This window comes from Tetrao urogallus (genome assembly GCF_951394365.1).
Source record: "Tetrao urogallus genome assembly, chromosome: 14".
Lineage (NCBI taxonomy): Eukaryota > Metazoa > Chordata > Aves > Galliformes > Phasianidae > Tetrao > Tetrao urogallus.
The window spans coordinates 8,941,075-8,960,302 of record NC_136827.1 but is presented as its reverse complement, the minus strand read 5'-3'; the positions used below and the strand labels follow the sequence as shown (position 1 = coordinate 8,960,302).

Here is a 19,228-nt window from a genome sequence, read left to right as displayed (position 1 = left end):
GCAATTGTGACCCTCACCACGCACATGTTAGAAGCCACACATGATCACACCACAGGATGTGATCAAGGCTAAAAATCACCTCTATGAAACCATAAATAAACCTCACATATGAATTAAGTTACATACACCTTAAAAATGAAAAAAAGAAATCCTTTCCCTACTACTAGCTTCTGGTGCATACAAAATGACTGCAAAGTACTGTGACTTTCAACAGGGGATATTTACTTGTTTACTGTTGCACCACCACCCCTTTTTTATACCTCTTATATTGCAAACTTCAGTTGCACGTATGATAACGTAAGGTTTTGTTCTTCAGCAGCAAAACAATATCATAGCCAAAACTAGCCTGAATGATCTCACATTTGCCACGGAGTAAAAGTGGCAATATACAAAACCTTATTGACACATCAAAGCTCTTCTGTAGAGTTAGAAAAACATTCTTGCAGTCAATTAACAGACAAAAGTTTTCACACCGCTTTTCTGCCATTAAGCCAAAAGGAGCTGCTGGGTAAGATTTTCGGGGCGTACCTTCATCGATGTCTGGGGGCAGCCCACCAACAAAGACCTTCCGGGAATAGCGCTCCACTCGCTCCCCATTCTGATGGGAGAAGCAGTGAGGTGACCCCAACCCACTGTGCAGAGTCTGATCGCCACGTCCGTCATCCAAGAACCCGTCTTCCATTGGAAACAGCGAAGACTGACCTGAAGAGGGGGTTAAAAGAAAAAGAAGGAAAAAACATACTAACAGAACAAAGCACAAACTGTTTTAATAGGTACTAATGCATATTAATGTTTTTGTGTTGGCAGTAGAACTGTTTGCAGTCTTCCCTTCTAATGAGCAATTCTGTTCTTGATTACATATGTCTCTCAAAGTTTTCATTATCGTTCAGTAATTCAAATGTATTATTTCAGAGAAAAGGTCACGACCTCCTTCATAAAGGCACCACAACTAACAGAAATTTGAAACAAAATGGTACTTCAAATGGATGCTCAGACTGACTACTTTCCATAAATGTCATGTTTCTAATTAAAATTCTTTTAAAAGAACTTTCAAATGAAAGAGAATAAAAGCCCCACTTTCCCCACATCCCCACCTCTTTTTAGGGAGTTTCCCAATAGCAGACACTAGAACCTAAGCTGTACATAATCGCTTCCCAGTGAACAGCTTCTTACAAGGCAGAGAGAAAATTTCACAGCGCAGATGGCAAGAAAAAGAATTCTGCAACTAGATACATTACACATTTAGATCTCCTGATAGCAAAACAAATCACAAGCCACCCACTTGCAAATAACAAAAATATCCTGATAAATCTGGGAAGACCCACTCTCATTTACCACAAATGGAGACTGAAAACTCGGCAATACTGAGACATTCTCAGAAGAAAGTTCATTTGGATATTACAAAGGAACTGCGTTCATGAACTCACTCTAAGAAAAAATGTAAGCATGCTTCCCCTCACTGCCCAATATTCTTCTGTGATAATCCTTTTATCATAGATTTCTTTAATAACATTCATTACTTTTAAATAAGATTATCCGAATGCAACTGTATAATGTAATAAGCTGAGCACACAAACTGATCTCATCCCTGAATTCTTTCTTTGGTTACAGTATTCAATAGCTAGACAACAAACTGATTTCTATTCGCTTAATGAGTGCTTCAGGAATAAATACACATAGGGGAAGTAACCAATTAATGAGGTGTGCCACAAGTTTTGGGATACATTTCCTTCCACCTGAGCTATGATACAACGTGTCTGCTTTTCCAGAGTTCATTACAATCCACCACAGTAGTGCATTGCTACGGTTAATCTATGCTGCTCTGCTTCCTTCCTTTGAAAAGAAATTACTGTCATTTACTCCATTTTAAAAAAGGAAACAACATATTGAATAGCAGATTTACCAGATCCAATATCCTGGCTATTCCCATGCAAAAATCAAACAGTTCACAGGTTGAAAGCAAAAATAAAATAAAATAAACAGTCCACAGAATTTATATGAATAAAAAAATGTAAGACTTGGCCAGCTTTCTTTATTTGAAACTTCAGGGATCTTTTTACTTCTTTGATTAAAATAACAACCTCTATATAATAAGACCTACTTCTGTAACTAGGTAAACTTGGCTCTGTACTATGATAAAAAATATGGTAATATATACTCAAATGATGCTTTGTTTTTCCATAATGAACTGATGTGTATTTCATTTCTTTCATCTCTGAAGGCCCCAGTCCTGCAGGCATTGTTGGAGGGGAGCAATTCTCCGTACCTTCACATGTCTTTTTAGGTTCATTAGCATTACCACTGCTGTGAGATAACTCCATAGGCATGCTTGCAGCATCTGGTTCTCTAATCTAAGAGGCCAGGACAAATATTCACTACAGTCTCTGCTGCATCAAGAAAACCATCAGCACTCAAAGAACCAAAATAAGCTTCTCTACATTGGCATTCATAACATACACAAACAGCAACACAGCTCTACAGTATAACATATCATACAGATGTCCACTGAAAGGACTGTGATAGCCTCAATAGCACTGTTGTGGAGTACTACCTAGTTCAGTTAAAATGTTTTCTTACAGCATGCAGACTAGGGAAACTTATGTGAAACTGATGCTTTATACTCAGATATTTTGGAGTTTGCCCACTAGTAACAACTTAATGTTTTTCTCCCATGAGACATTGTCAACATTAGAAAATTAAATAGGAATATTGTTACCTCGCCTTCTCCCATATGTCCTTGCTGCATGTTAAATGAGAAAGAAAACAGCCTTTCAAACATTGTTATAAGGACCAAAAGACCTTGATTTATTGCCTTTATTCTAACTCGGTGATTCTCCAGCCTTTTCATATTCCAGGTCATTTAAATTGGTGTTCATGAACTGACCTCCCCTCCCACCCACAACACGCCTTCCTTGCGCCATCTCTTATTGACAAAACATGCTGCTTTCAAGCTGACAAGGTATGTGTGTAGCCAAAGAGACTTTCTGAAAGCAATGGAACTTCTTAAGTTGCACATTTCTATACCTCACTCCCCTGCTGGATGTGCACTCGTACACAAATCCATCTTTTGTCATGCAGCAGGTGCCCTGCACTCAGCCCATCATGGCCCATGCTCTCTCCTCACCAACATCAAGCACTGCCTTCTGAACTGCAGGACCAGCCCTAACAAACATGCTGGACCTGCAGGACCAGCCCTAAAACGAGGAACGTGGAGGACAACAGTGCTCATTTCTGTTTTCAAATTCATTTGCTACAAGCACTTTGTGCCCCTCTCAAAATCCTTGCTTGAAATTATTACCGGCAAATAACTAGCTGAAAAACTGAAATTCAAGGAGAAAATGTCTGGGTGGATAATCTGGCTTTCTGACCTCCCGCAGTTTGTGCACAACAGTACAGAAGCCCTCACACTGACTTTGTACTTCACTGTAATAATTCAACAGCTTCCCGCTGCTTCCTACTTTTCATTTCCCAAAACAAATCAATTCTACCAGCAATAAGTACTACACTTTTGGGTGCCAGCTTCCAGTACCTGTTCAGCACGGTTACACTTTGTCATCACATTTGCACATTCTTTCTGTTTCAGCCTCATTAAAATCCGTACCTGAAAGAAGGCCAACTGTTTGAAAGGCTCAGGTTCTGCTGGCAAGTACTACGAGAAACTCGGAGCACATCACTCGTTTTATTTTGCTTCCTCATTCAAAACTGAGGCTGACAATTAGTTTAAGTATTTAAATATCTGCAAACCGCAATAAAACATGAATAGTTCCCGCTTTCAAAATAAAAAAACATATCAGTTCAATTTCCCTCACAATTATTTGGCACCTGTAAGATCATTTATGTCTCTGATGCTTGGCTGATACGTTCACAATTAACACGGAGATTAAAAAACAAAGCCTTTGTCTTCAGAGTGCAGCACATCACCTCACGTTCACACAGATCCTGGCTTTAGGGAAGAACCTGGGGGCTTTACATGCCTTGCTTATGCACAGAATCCAAGACATAGCTCACATAGCCCTCAAAGTGAAAAGTTTTGGGAAACTTGGCTTTCAGGGAAAGCAATCAGCAACCTTCCAACATTCTGACAGAGATCAGAAGCATGCGCACGTTTCAGAGCACTTTCAAAACCAGCCCTGCCTACAAAGCCATAAAAATCCTGCCTGCAGTTCCTGAATCAGAACCAAACCGCACGAACTCCTTGCTTGGAACATCCACCCTTGGCAGCACTGCTCTCAGCACAGGCTCGGCTCCCACTGAGGATCTGTGTGCACAATTCAGGTCAGTCCTTCCTCGCTGCTTTGCCACCTGTGTCACTCACAACAATAAGACCTTTTCTCCTTTCCTGGCATGGAAAGCAGCAAAAAAAAAAAAAAAGCTCAGCCAGCAGCTATAAAGCATTTTCAGCGCCAAATACCACTGAAGAAGGTTTGAGAACCAAATACTGAGATTTTTTTTCCTCATTTAACTTGTTTTGTGCATTTGCTTCCTCTAACCCACAAAATACCAGCACTTGACATTTCAAAACGTTTCTCAAGAGCCACTTGTAAATTACCCCAGCACAGTACAGATACAAACTTTCTCCTCTCATTGAATTCAGAGCTCATCACATGCCATTAATTTTGCACAATGTAAAACAACCCTGAAACAAAAGAACGCTCTCTTGGCAGGCCGGGAGGGCTGCTAGCTGCCATCTACCAGCCCTGACTCTGGCTTTCGTAATTTCACATTAAGAGAAATCTTATCCTAGCTGAACTGCAGCACAGCTGAAGTGCCTGCTGTCTCCCACTCTGCAGACTGGGAGCACTTGCAGCTGTACTTTGCGCCACTGAGCGCAGGGGACTTTCACAAACAGGTCAGCATCGAGGGTGGAATGTTTCAAGCAAAGGGACGAGCAAGCAAGAGGCATCTCCTGTGGAGAACGTCACCCCAACCGACTCAGGGCCGTGCTGCAACTAGAACTATGCCAGCATCCAAACACAGCATGCATACTTAGTACTGATGTAAACATAATGCTCCAGAATGAACAGACTGACTGACTGCTCAGAGTTGAATGATGGCTGTATCCTCATTCTCACTTCCTTGCTACAGTCCAGGTTGATGTAACACCTGTACAGTTTTGTACTTAATTCCTCTTTGGTCCACAAGCGGCTCAAGGCAGTGATTGTGTTCTTTACATCAGCACAGACACCAACCTAACAACACACCAGTCTCTCGTTCTCATCTTAGGCACTGATAACGATGTATGCAACACTTATGATTCTCTTTTCTTTTTAATTATGGAAAAATAATTGAAGTAGAATCTAACTTCATTTCAAGAGCTTAGACTTCTATGCCAAAGCAGACTACCAGCATAGCAACATCTTACAGTTTGGTCAGAGACAACTTTATACATCAAACATGGGGGGGGTCAGCAAGGAGAGAAGCTGAGAAACACTGCAGTGAGAAGTTACTATTAAAACACACAGATGGGGTTTGTGTGAGAGCTTCCACCACCATCATTATTCCTTCCCTGCAGGTGCTCTCAGGTAATCTGCCAGGCTAACACAGTGCCACGCTGACTGAACCTCTAAAGATGATCTTTCACACATTTCAGAAACCACTTAACTCCTCCTGAAAGCTGACAAACCAAATCCAGCCTCACTCCTCACAAAAATATGGAAGCTTCAAAGCTAACTTTGAAGTTTTCTTTGCTATCAAACAGAATAATGCAGAGCCATCTTTTCCAAAACAGACCTGCTTAAAATCCTAAACATAGCCACAATTTTGTCTAGAAGGTACTCATATTTTTTTATTTTTTTTTATAATTCCCACTATGCTAAAGCTGGTTTATAGTAAATCAGTCTGAGCGGAACCCATAAATATCACTGATACTTGAATATTTTTTCCCTCCAGGAATCCCCATACGGTCAGAGATTAAAAAAAAAATCAAAAGCAGAGAAGCAAATCATGAAGCACACTTCCCTGCTGCAGAATGGATGTTTGAATTATGTGTGTGCTTTGGAGAAACAGCCACCCCACTGCTGGTGGCACTGAGCTTTGCCTTATGTTAATGTATGACTTCTAAGGAATACACAAGTTATAAAAAATATCCAATCTTTTCCCTCTGCACATCTCTCAGTTTATGAGACGGAACAACTAACAGCATTTATTTTCCAGACGTGTGACATTGTTACACTTCAAAAATAAAAAGATGAAGGCAGAGTTTGCAGCTGGGAGAAGAAAAAGTGTTAAACAACTTTGCCAATAAAGAACCAAACAAGTTCTCAGATACAAAATGCACACAAAGGATGGACTCTCTGATAGGAGGAAAGAGAAAAAGGATGCCACATGCTAAAAATCAGTAGGCAGAATTTATTTACTAAGTGACAGAATCAGATATTATTAACCCATAACAACTTACTACTGATTTTATTGAAACACATAGAAAAGGTGCAAAAAACTTCACAAACCTCCCCTTTGTAGTTCTGGTTCACATGCACTGTTCCTGGATCCTTCACACAGAGCATACCCTCAAGAGAGGCAGATATCTGCCCATGCCATCAGCCTGACACTTCTGCAGAAGGCAGGCTGAGCTCTGCCCATGCTTTAATGAATAACTTGAAACGATTCCTGCATGTGACTCAAAGCTCAATTTACATTGGCATATACCAACATGCTGCAAGATTTAAAACCAGAGTTCTTTAAGTACAATAATAGGTTCAAAGCAACTTATTTTTGTCTGTGGAAGGAATGATCACAAGGCAGCATGGAATGCAACGTGACAGCTTTGTTCCTTTTTTAAGCACCCTCATGCTTCAGTCCCAAGCAATACGGGAAGGGTAACACACACATACTCAAGTCTCTGCAACAAAACATTTCCCCATTTTTCATATTTACAGTAGCTGTAAAAAAGACACTAATTTTTCCAGTAATTTATTTGAAAAATAAAGACAGAACTGTACTACAGCCCCACTCCAATTAGCAAGAGAAACAGAAACTGCATTTTCAAGGAATCAGCACTTCATCTCCTCTGCCTAGATACAGCACAGCAACACTACTACAACAACTTTAAATCACACACGAACAACCAAGACATTATTTAGAATGCCTTCATGAAGTTGTCTCCACCTCCCTAACTCTTTGTGCACTAGTGAAGTATTTGCATGTAACATTATTACAAAACATGGGAAAATTATTTATTGTAAATAGTGTTATATGTGTTACCTATCACAAGTGTCCCCACGCTCCACTCTTCTCATATCCATGCACTCTGACTGCCAAGCTAGGACTCCTGTTATCAAGATTTCTCACAAAGTAAAACTTAAAGAATATGTCTCTGTGTACCACTGCATACCTACAGCTATCAGAGATATGCAAAGGACTGCTCTGCTCATCTGAAAACTGTCTGATTTACTGAAAACAAAACACAAAACACCCGGCATCACAGCTAACCCATCTGCATTGCAGTGAATGACAAATTAAGCCAAGTGAGGATCAATCTACTTCAAGATGTATTTTCAGACTCCTCTAATCAAACGTTCTTCTTCTTATGTCTCATGCTTAAGCACTAAAGAAAACAGACAAAGAATTCACAGCTTTATACTCCCTGTAAGAAGTCTATAAAAATCGCTGAAATCATTTGAAAGAATTTTTTTTTTTTGTTAAGATAAAGCACCTGGTAGTAAACATAGGACATAGGATAAATATCCGGCCTAAAAGAGTTGAATAATTTGTTCTGATTTTTAAACAAAAATGAAAAAAAAAAGAGATTTTTAAGAGTTGTTAACATCTGTTCAAAAAGCAGAATCCAGGCACAGAAGTTAAGCGTGGACCTTGCTGAATCATTACTTGTCCCCAGTAAATTAAACAGCATTCAAAACTTAGTTTTTCTCTCTAATCCTTCAAATAAAAAGCATTTCTGAATGATTAAGAAACGCAACCAGACATCTCAAATGTGAGAAATACCACAGTTGCTTGCATGTACACTCTTTAATTTGTGCCTCCTAGGCCATCACACTTCACTATCACAGCCAGTAAGTCAGCTGAAGTCTCCTGTGCTGCAGAGCCTTGAAATGACAAGCATTCAAGAATCAGCTCCCTTATTTTCACACCCAGGCTTTCAAGACAAACCAATCCAAATTGGATTTGTTGCAGATATGCAGAACTCCAGCTGGAAAACCACTAGTAGAAATTTGATAGTGGTCCAGTAGAATTGATACATTAGTGGTTGACATGAAGGAAGGGTATTATAGAAAGGTTTGTTGCTTTGCAAATAAAAATTGGTCCCAGGAAACTCCAAGTCTTTAGCAGGTAATCCAGTTAAACTCCTGTGTTCTGAGCACCTGCTATGATGGCACAGATACTTTCAGAACAGCCTGTCCCAAAAGACTGGCTTAGCAGTGTCACTTGACTGCCTTCACCAGAAGAGTTCTGGTAACAAACCACTGCAAGGTAATGCAGTGCTGTTACACAAACTCTCGTCCCATTTATACCTAAGTCTGATCTGCTTTCTTTTTTCCAAACTCATCCTTCTTTTCATTAAATCTCCCATTTCTTCTTGTTGCTCAGGTTTAAGAAAAGCACATCAGCCCTTTCATTCTGCCCCTTTTGTGCAATTCTATCCTGATAAACATGGTAGCGAACATGCAAAATGTGGCTAATAAAGGATTCAAAGAACAAACAATACAACATCAAGGAAAAAAGGCGAACAAAGTGAGAAAAAAAAGACGAAGGAGAGCGATTTCCATCAGCCTGGGAGGAGAGGCAGGGAGAGCTCTGTCTTTTAAAGCCATGAACAGAGACTACTCACGGAACACAGCTCCAAATTAAAGGCTTCTTTGAAGATGATCTAGAATGACCAGAGATTATCAAAGCAAGGATTCAGAAAAGAAAAGAAAAAAACATTTGGTGGACAGTAATGTTGAAACAAAGCAAAAGAATCAAAACACTAAAAAAAAAAAAAAAAAAAAAAAAAAAGGGTTAATTTAAAAAAAAAGAAAAAGTAAAATAGAAACCAAGAAAACTTTAGAAAAGATCTTAACCAGATTAGCAAGGCTATGGGTCTGGTATTCAGCACAACTTTGTTGGCTTTAACACCTGTGAAGACCAAGTCACTGGTTTCAACTCTGAATACTGTAGCAGTATTGTTGTTGCTTTGTAGTATTTTAAGCATCAGGAACCGCCTGCACTTGCACAATGTGCCTCGTTAGAAAATGTCTTCTGTAAGGAGTACGAAATGTATTTTATTTAATTTTCTGTGCAGACTCTGGAGATGGGACCACACGGCCAGAAGCCTCTGAGAAATGTTTCAAGACCGGAGAAAATAAAAACACAGACCTCATACCCTAATGAAGTTAACAGGAATCTTCACTTGATTTCAAAGCTGGACCAAGATCAGAAAACCCTGGGATATTTGTACTGCTCTGTGATGGCAGGGGAAGGAATTTCCTGGCCTCAAAGGGTGGTTACATTAATACCCTCTGCTCTTTGCTCGATGGCAGCACACATCGAGGTGTTATTCCTGCTTAGCTGAGTAACTTTGCCCAAAATCTTACAGAAGTATAAACGTGTCATTCTTTGACATCTGCATCGTCAAATCCTGTACTTCTACAGAAATGCAAAGGTTATCAGAGGCGAATTCATTTTCAAGTATTCCCCAAAGTCTTTGAGCAGTGCCATCACCAACAGGCTACTTTAAACACTTAAAATTAAGGGTGTCAATAAATCCAGAGGAATTAATTTAATGTAAACAGTAATTCAGCTCTTCCAACAGCTGTTTCCTACAACTGGAAATGTTTCTGAATATTTCCTAATAATTTTGGATGATTGCTAAAAATGTTCATAATATAATACCTGAAATATTGCATCCCTGCCCTGGTATTTTTGTAGTATTTGTGGTACAGTGAAGATTTATAGCAAACAATAAAGAAAGCAGCAACATCAGTTGAACTCTTATATATCTTATATATCCTTATAGGTCCCTTCCAACTGAGCTCAGTAGCTAATGGCAGAGCTGGGAATTCCCACTGTCAGGGGGCTTTCACTGTTCCTAGGTGAGAGCTTTGGTGCACTCTGAACAGCTCAGCAGTGTTTCAACCAACATGTGAGAGGAGTTGATAGAAAAGCACAGCAACAGACTAAAAAGTTAAAATATTGAATATTGCCCCAAAATTATGAACATCAGATATATAAATAAAGCATGCCCTTATGTACTTACAGCACTTCTGTTCTAAGCCAGCTGAGAAGTGTGGCTAGAACAGCAACAGGAGCTGCAGATGGCGAACAACCACACTGACTGTTTCCCCACCACAGCTCTGTCAGCACAGGGTGTGGGTTATTGCTATTAGATCCAGTTCAGCACTACCTTGAGACATCACAATTGGTTTTACCCTCAATTAATATGCACCTCAGTCTGAAAGTGCTGCCAGCTTTTCCTGGTTACAGCGTAGGAGGTGAAATTCAGGAAGATCCCACGCAAAAAAAAAACCAATATCCAAGTTCTAAAGACCATTACAGCAAGCCCTGCTGGTGCCAGAAGCAGCAGGGAGGAAGTTTTTGCACAATTTACAGTAAGTTGGGCACATCAATGTTGCAAGTGAATGATCCTTCGATAAAGACAGCAGGCACACAAGTGCTGGTGCTGCTCTGCAGCCTGAGGGGAGACCACAACATCTGCCCTGGACAGGACACTCACAGAGCCCATGAGGACACCTGCAGCATTGGGCTGCAGATTCACACTCTGCCAGAGCCTCTGACTTTCAGGGCTCAATAAAGAGAATGGTTTGGGTTGGAAGTGACGTTAACATCATGCAGTTCCAGACCGCTCCTGATTGTGTAACTGCACACAGCAACAAGAGGGAACAAAGTTTCATCTCGGACACCAAATTAAAGCTTTACTCATTGCTATGAAAACTTAAAGATGTTTAAAAAAAACCAATCTATTATTTTAGATTCTAAACCTCAGTTAAAGCTCAGTTTGTCTATGCAAACATAAAGGCCCACTTGTCTACAAAGAATCACAGCCTCTCTTATTGAGCCCTTAGCAAAAAATTGGGCCATATTCTCACTAATTTTCTGGTTCATACAGGAAAGGAAATGGCCCATTTTCTCAATATGAACATGTTGCATAATCCATACAGCTAGAAAAGAAACATCTAGTTCATCTTCTCCAGCACTCAAAAAATGCTGTCAAAACAATTTTCCTTCTTCTGATCAAAGAACACTTTTTTTAAGATTCACTGTGGAATCCCCACCTACTTTCTTTTCAGCTGAAATAGTTTTTCAGATCAGTATTAAGGTGCTGATGACTTCTTTGAATATACAATTGGGTTTATATATCAGCTCAGTCAGAAAAACCCCAAATGGTGTCAGTTCTCATCATTCTGACACCTCTAAAATGCAGAGCTGCTGGCTGGCTCGCTCTGCTGCTGTCTGCATGCAGACTGACCTTGCCCTGTCTCTGAAACACTTCTTTTTGTGCATACTTATGTTTGTTTTTTTACCGTGCAGCATTCATACAGATAATGAACTATTCACACCCAAATTTTAGAGAGCTTCGCAGTGCCATAAGCAGATGTGCTGGTCTGCTTTAATTTCAGCATGCGCAATTTCCCTTCCACCCCTAAGCTGAACCATAGGGTATTTCAGAAATAAAGCAGTCTGCTGCCCTAAAGTATTTAAAGACATTTCAGTGTCACTTAACAAGGAAATATTTAGTCAACCTACTACTATTACAGTAATGCTCAAATTGCCATCTGGAAGAGCCAGATTCAAAAAATGAGGCTCCGGATCCCAGGCTCAGCACATGAAGGCCGAATGCACAGCGGAGGAGATGCAATTAGTCTCCAGGGAAAGGCTTCTGCAGATTGTCACTGGCTGTGCAGAATGCAGCACACTCACTTGTGCGGATAAAAATAACATATTGAAATGGCAGCTGCTCCGCAAAGGAAGAGGATTCAACAGGGGTAAAAAATATACATCAGAATGAGGAAAAGAAACAGTAAAAGGCCTATCAGAAGTGCTAAGTGGGAAGGCTGAATATAGTAATCAGTGCTAGTTAAGATTCACCTTTGAACTTCACACAGCAGACAGTACTTTGTATAGTGAGACAACGCAATAACATGACCATAAGGCTCCTAAACAAACTGAAAGCATCACCTCAGTCAAGAAGCAGGCACTGCGAATGGACTTGGTTAAATTTCGAAGAATTCCTGTTTATTCATTTTGCAGGATCCAAAACCTGATGCTCTGAACACAGCTTTTAAAGATCGAAAGGATTTCTTTAAAATCCCAAAAGCCAGCGGGTTCCAAACTGATTGGTATCTCCTGTCTTGTCCATACTCTTGTTGTGAAGGTATATTTTAACATTTTCTCTCTCTGGAACTCCACTACAATATATACAAGAGGCCGGCGTTAGTGCTATGTACTAAACTCACATTAAGTCAGCATTACAGCCTCTCAAGGACTTGGAAGATAGCAGAGAGACCTATTAGATCATCTAAATTATTTCCATGCCATTCTGAGATTGCTCTCTGCAGCATGTGTTATTAGTGTCTTGTCCAGGCTATTTTTAAAGTCTCAAACCCAGCAGCTTTTCCCTTTTGAGAGTATCCAACCTCAGTTTAAAAGCATGCACCAATTAGCTCATTTAAAATAAAAAATGAAAATCTTCCAATGGAACTGATAATCTAACTGCAGGTACTTGAAATGGAGTGCGAGATTTTGAACTGACAACCCTAATTCACAATATTTTAGGAATTGCAGGTCCGAAGTTCTTAGATTCCTTTCAATCAGCTTAAATAAAGGCAAGAAAAATAAAACAGAACCTGTGTTAAGACAATCTCACCAACAGATGGGAAAAAAAACCAAACATGTGAACCCTTCTTCAGAGTTGAAATGCACTTTGCACTGGCAAGGTGCAATTTTCTTCCAGTTCTAACACTTGATTTAGCTAAAGGTATTTCTTCTCCTTAGAAATCCCACCCTGCTTACAGATGATCACTACAGCATTACCACACCATGGGAGATTCTAGTTTGAATAAAGATCCATTTCTAAGTGTATTACTGCAGTTTCATTTCTGTATCAGGTCTGCTGCAGCAGATAAGCAGCCGCCAAGTTCAGCATTCTGCATGTTTGAGTACAAGCAAGCTTAACACTTGTGCTGTGGAAATCCTTGAAAAAAATGAAGAGACTTCACAACAACCAAGTATTTCACATGGGAATACTTGAACTTTTCTTCTTCATTCTGAGGCTTTTTTTTTTCTTATGCTTTACACCTATTAATTATGAAACATAAAAATGCATAAAGAACTCAAGAAGAAACATCCAGAACACAATCAGACTGATACCACTCTGTTCTGATCAGCACGATGCAATGCCTACAAAACTCAACACAAAACACAGATGACTCTGCAAAGGAGATTAACAATTTCAAGCAGGAATAAACGTGTACCAGAACTATGTGTGTTCTTCACTGACACGCTTATTCCATCATTCTTAAAGCATGGAAAGCACTCAAAAAACACCCAAAGATTACAGTTGCAAATAATCCTTTCAAAGCATTCGAACACACTACTCTACAGAACAACTAGCTCTGTAGAGTAGAACTTACCTAGAACTTACCTAGAACTTATCTAGGTGCTGAATATAAATACATACCAATCTGACTTTATTAATTCAATTTTTAACAGAAATTCTATTTTCCTACAGCTATGTCACTTTGTGTTGCTGTGTTGCCAGATCTGAGCAGCTAAAACTTGGGTTCGGCCTGCCTATGAAGATAAGGTCTCAGAGCAAATCCCAGGTGCTGCTGTCAAGAAAGAGCACCCCAATCTTGGTTCAGTACACAGTGCTGGGGCACATGATGATGCCATTTAACAGACTGCATACTAAACAAACAAAAGCTGTTACTATGTGTAATTAATGAAAGCCTGCTCCCAACACATAAGGTGGGAATTTATTTTTATTTTCTGTGAATCTATTTGTTATTAGTTTATATCCACACCAAGCTCCCCTTGTCATTTCAATAGGAAAGTGTATTTCTTGGTGTTTCTCATCATCAGACTATGGAGAATGCAAGAAACAAGCTAGTGCCAATTAATCAGTGCTTGGTCGTCTGAGAAAGAATCACCACTAAAACAAGTCATATTTCATTAACACCACAAGCCTTGATATCCAGAGAAACTTACTTTTAGAAACCACAAGTCTAGCTTTGTTTCTTAGTGGTCTCATGACTGGTTACAAAACTGAATTCTTGGATAATGAGCATAAATAAAAGATTGCCTACTTTCACTTACATGATTAACCCTCAAACTGACACAGATTACTCATTGTACAGAATAAGAAACTACATTTCCGAATCCATCCCATAAGCAGTTTCTAAACAGGCTTCAATCAAGTGTGTAGACAATGTTTTGAGCACTTCGTCAGTTGTCATTTCAAAGAAAGTTTATGTTTGCCAAAAATAGAAACATAAAAATAGTTAAACTGCAAGTTGGTTCAACCTGACCCCCTTCCTTTTTCCCAATGTAAAAAAATTCTGCAATTAAGGTGACAAAAATAAAGAGAAAAATAGAAAGGTAAAGAGCTTTTTAAAATAAAATAAAAAATCAGAAATACTCTGTTCTCCCAGTGACACACCTAAAAGTCATTCTTCCTCAGGACTGAAGGAGCTATGACTTCAAGCAGGAAAACACTATAGAGCTGATAGCTATGTTTCACCAGTCTGCTTAAGATTTGTAAGCTGATCATTTCTACAGGCTGCACACATCGTATCTATTAAAAACAACACTGTCAACATACACAAAAGATTGGTTTATGTTTGTGTTTCTCATTGTTTTATGCTAAGACAAAACACACTCCAGCATCCACATGCTGCAGCAGCTTCATCAAGGGACAGCCGAACAGCAGGCCTACCCGAGCTGACCTACATGCACCAGGGTGCACAACAGAACTTTACTTTTTCCTAACCAAAACTGCAGCTTTTTATCCTAAGCAAGCACATCTTCCCAATTATTTACTGCAGGAAACAGACTCCTTCTAAATTTACCTTTCAGTGAATCATTTTCGGCTCTCATTATGTCAATCAACGAATTCTCCAGTGAATGCATGTCAAAAGTCCTTGTGCGATCCTGCAAGCAAATACAAAGACAGATTAGGCAACATAGTGTTAAAAAAAAAAAAAGCCACCTGTAACATAAAATCTTGTTTTATTCTACAGCACTACAGCACATGCTTATACACCACTAAAGTCAGTCTAATACAGACAACAATGTATTAGAATACAAATACAGAGAATATGAGTCTGATATATAATAACCAATTATTTGTTTAAGAACTCCAATATTTAGTTTGTGTTCCTTGCTATACAGATAAACTATGTTAAAAACAATTTGAGTTCACAGTCAGGAAGGAAAGATCAGCTCCCAGGAGACAGAATGGCAAAGAGAAGTCATAAAACAGGTATTGCAGCCTGAGCTAAAAAAATTTGAATTCATGGAGTGACACAGAATTCCTCTCACCTAAATTACTACCCTGATAAACAGCCTAATTCTGCATAATCAGTGCTGATTCTGCACAATTATAAAGCATTTCACACAGGTAGCAGCGCTGCTGCAGTCTGGTTTGCTAGCTGACAAGTTTAGCTCTATTTTTACAGTCCCCAAAATCACAAGTTCAATATTCCAAGCACTACTAAAATTGAAGGATTCAGAAAGCATGAGGCAAGGTGTCTCTTGCACCTTACCATTTCATTGTATCAACCCAACTGAAGCATACTTCACAAACCAAAGCCACCATTTAACACAGATATGCCTCAGACTTCCCCAGCTAAGACAACAAATTCCACGTCTTGCAAATCTGGTGCTACACTAACAGAAGACAACACAAAATATCCCGGCACTGCATTATTTTTGTTTTCAAATTCAGGTTAGCCAAACTTTGAAATTTTTACAGTATGATAAAAGGTCACTAATAGAAGCAAAAAATCTCCTCCCCAAATCATTCACCACTCCATTACCCATTTTACATACAAATCGACCTCACGTTTAGTTTTTCTGAGTCTAGTAACTCTAACATCAGTTCTAGAGGTTTTATTTCATCCATGTTTTAAGGGATTCATCTCTGAACACAGATCAAGCATGGAAGGTATCCGTTCAAATAAGAAGGTAATTCAATGCCCATTGGGTCTGATCTGCTTTTCTACAATTAATGCAGTGAAAATATATTTTTTCTCCCTAATTCCAGCTGCTGCAAAGCTGAAATTTCTTCAGTGCAAACAGACCCAGAATTGATCACACCGAAATGAGTGAAATTCAAAAGGACACTGCACCTGTGGTGCAGAACAGAATGCCACAACGTCCCCTACTTCCAGTAATGAAGTGCTGAAGCAGTTACCGACAGCGCTGCGAGAGCCATTTTTCTATCAGACAACAATCAGTCATCTTGGACTTGAAACGCTTAATACTATGTTAAGAGCAGGAATCCATTAGCTCTTAGAGTCCTGATCCATTTCCAAGGAAGTTACATTCCGACTGCTAAAAAAAATTCTGTTTTCCAACTAGATTTTCTTCATTTCCTCAGAACAGTCGACCGACGCAGAACCAGTGAAGTATTTCCACTCCACTGCACTGCATTTCAAATAGCATTAGAGAGACCAGTTAGGAACCGGGTGTTGTATTAGTCTAGCCCCAAATCAATTTTGCTATGTAAAGCATAGCACTGCCCTCTCTCTCCGCAGTATTTACTTCCTTGCTCATTGATGTACCTTAGAGGAAGCATTACAGGCATTTGGATTCTTTAGTTTCACACTTCCAGCTGGTTTCTTCCTTTGGTAGTAATGTTTAGTTCTTTGGTTTAGTTCATACATTACTAGTTCCTACCTATTTCAAACTTCAGTTGCACTAAAATAACTCATGAAGATTGAGTAAAAGTTCCTGGGTCTGCATCCTGAACCCACTGGGATCCAACTGCTCAGGGATGGGTACTGGAAGACAGCCTCTACATTTCCAGCCGTGTTCCTAAAGTGACACAAACAGCCTAAGCTACAGATAGAAGCACTTTCTGAAAACTCTGTATTATTCAGATGGTGCTCATTTTTTCCATTCCAGCTTTTGCACTGCATTGTGTCTCCGTGTATGGGATGAACCTCTGCTCCAAGCCAATAACAGTTCTACAACTCTTACCTCACAGAGAGCAGAACCCCAGTAGTTTCAGGTCCATTAAATTTGTGGCACTTAACATTTCAGTTGGCTGAGATGAAGGGAAAAACAAAGTTGAGCAACTTCTCATGTGCTGCACTAAGAAAGCCTCTTGTCTCTAACCTGTTAGGTTGGATTGAGCTACAGTAACAGAGGGACCTTCTGCAATGGGTCAACACTGCTCAATGCTGAGAACAGAGAGTTTGAGCAATGAGAACCACTACAAGTGCTACATGGTGTTGGCTGTACTCCTGAAGGGAGACTTCTTTGAATATCGGAGCATGAACTCTGCCACTCCATGATTCTATCAGGAACAGATATTACATCTGGATTATAGGCACAATTTGCATACATAGTTTATAAAATATATCGGGAAATTCAAACTGAAGACAGGTTAGTGGTAGTGGCCTTACTGCCAAATAAATGTGTGACTACGCATTTAATTCTGAAACATCAAAAAGTTGTCACAACTGAGACACTGATCATAGGCTGGAAATGAAGCATGGGAAAGAGCAATTCTAACGACAAGCTGCAAAGCACTTAAGTCACACTGTACTCAGTAGGGAAAAGTGAAGTTTTCTTAAGAAGCTTCACGTAACAAGAATTAGTAACAACACAGTGGTGCTTTTAATGGGTCGATTCACAAAGTCACAGTGCTTTCCATGGAGCTGGACTGCTTACTGTATTCTTATTTACTTATTTATATACAGGTAACGACTACCCTGGAATCAAGCAGAGAATATACACTTCACTGGTAAAGGAAGTTAACTACAACCCAGTATTAGTTACGTAGATTGATCAAAAGAACTTGGCTTTATACAGCTTTGGTTTAGTGCATCTAAAATTCTGTTTTCTCAGAGGACTCCAAGGGCATGGTGTTTACCCCTGGGAAATGTGAAAAGAAGTAGAGTGACCAGACTGAACACAAGACCATGAAAAAAAAAAAAAAAAAAAACCACACAACCTGAAGTCTTAATATATGACTGTACTTTAAATGTCATCCAACATTTGTAAAGATATTTGTTAAACATCATTTTGAGAAAATGGCATTGTTTTCACAAAATACAGATGAGCTGACAGCTAGCAGGTCAGGCTGGGAGCTACTGGGACTACCAGCATTCAACAGCAGCAAGCAACAGTTTTGAACTAAATCCTGGCCAACTATATCTACAGAAAAATAAAAAGGACCCTACTTCTCCTACTCTCTAGAAAGCATTCATAAGTAGTAGAGTGCTCACACTAAGTCTCACTGCTAAAGCACAGGCAGTTGAACCCAGCACTTCCAAGTCACAACTTCACCGTGTGTCATCCTTTGTCTCTGTGACTACATTGGTTTCTCCATTATTTCACTCCTATTCCATTTTTATTTTTCCAAGTCCAAAGACATTTCATTCAAAAAAATAAAAATAAAAAATGACAGCGGTACCAAGCATGTACAAATGGACAGGATACGCTCTGACACAAAAGAAATTAAATGTGAATATTTGATGCACAAAAAGATCACACTTGGCACTCACAAATCCCATACCTAATCTCCCTTACAGATCAAAAAATGTAAGTCTAACTTTACTAGTAAAGTACAGACCCATTACAATTAATCTGCACCACAGTGCTCTGATCTCCTGAGCAATTCAGACTGAAGAAGATGAGAGCTTCCGTTCAGCACTTCCCAGGATGAACCTGCCAATGCTAAGACCCCTAAGTGTCCAGCAGGTAAAGCTCGGCAAGTTATGAGCTCCTGCTGATAGCCAAGGCTGTACCTGATTTTATAAATTACAATTTCTCTGAAGACTGAGCAATCAATAACAGTGCAAAACCTGGCACTGAGTTAAGCAATTTACTGAAGGTGACTTAGCAGGATTCATGAAGTAGGCTCAGCTATAAAGCTGAGGCTTCATTTTATTTAAAGCTTTGTGAAACCAGAATACTTGCAGAAATTAGAAAATTCACAACTACATTTGCAACCCTCATTATAGCACAGGAAGCTTAAAACTTTCTGAAACCTCGTACCTATTTCCCACAATTAAAAAGCCTGATGTCTGAGGCAAAGTAAGAT

At 39.4% G+C, this 19,228-nt stretch overlaps 1 protein-coding gene across 2 annotated transcripts in view; it reads right to left on the bottom strand.

The window, feature by feature from the left end:
• CPEB4 (cytoplasmic polyadenylation element binding protein 4) overlaps positions 1-19,228 on the bottom strand; it is a gene marked incomplete at its 3' end in the record, with an annotated part of 33,202 nt that overhangs the window by 7,473 nt on the left and 6,501 nt on the right. The window contains exons 2-4 of one of the 2 annotated variants that reach the window (XM_079542444.1): positions 15,024-15,105; positions 2,717-2,740; positions 529-702 (exon numbers count right to left, since the gene is read on the bottom strand). In XM_079542444.1, the coding sequence (XP_079398570.1) occupies positions 529-702; positions 2,717-2,740; positions 15,024-15,105 (280 nt within the window). The remainder of the gene's footprint in view (positions 1-528; positions 703-2,716; positions 2,741-15,023; positions 15,106-19,228) is intronic. The other variant, XM_079542445.1, reaches the window with a different exon arrangement.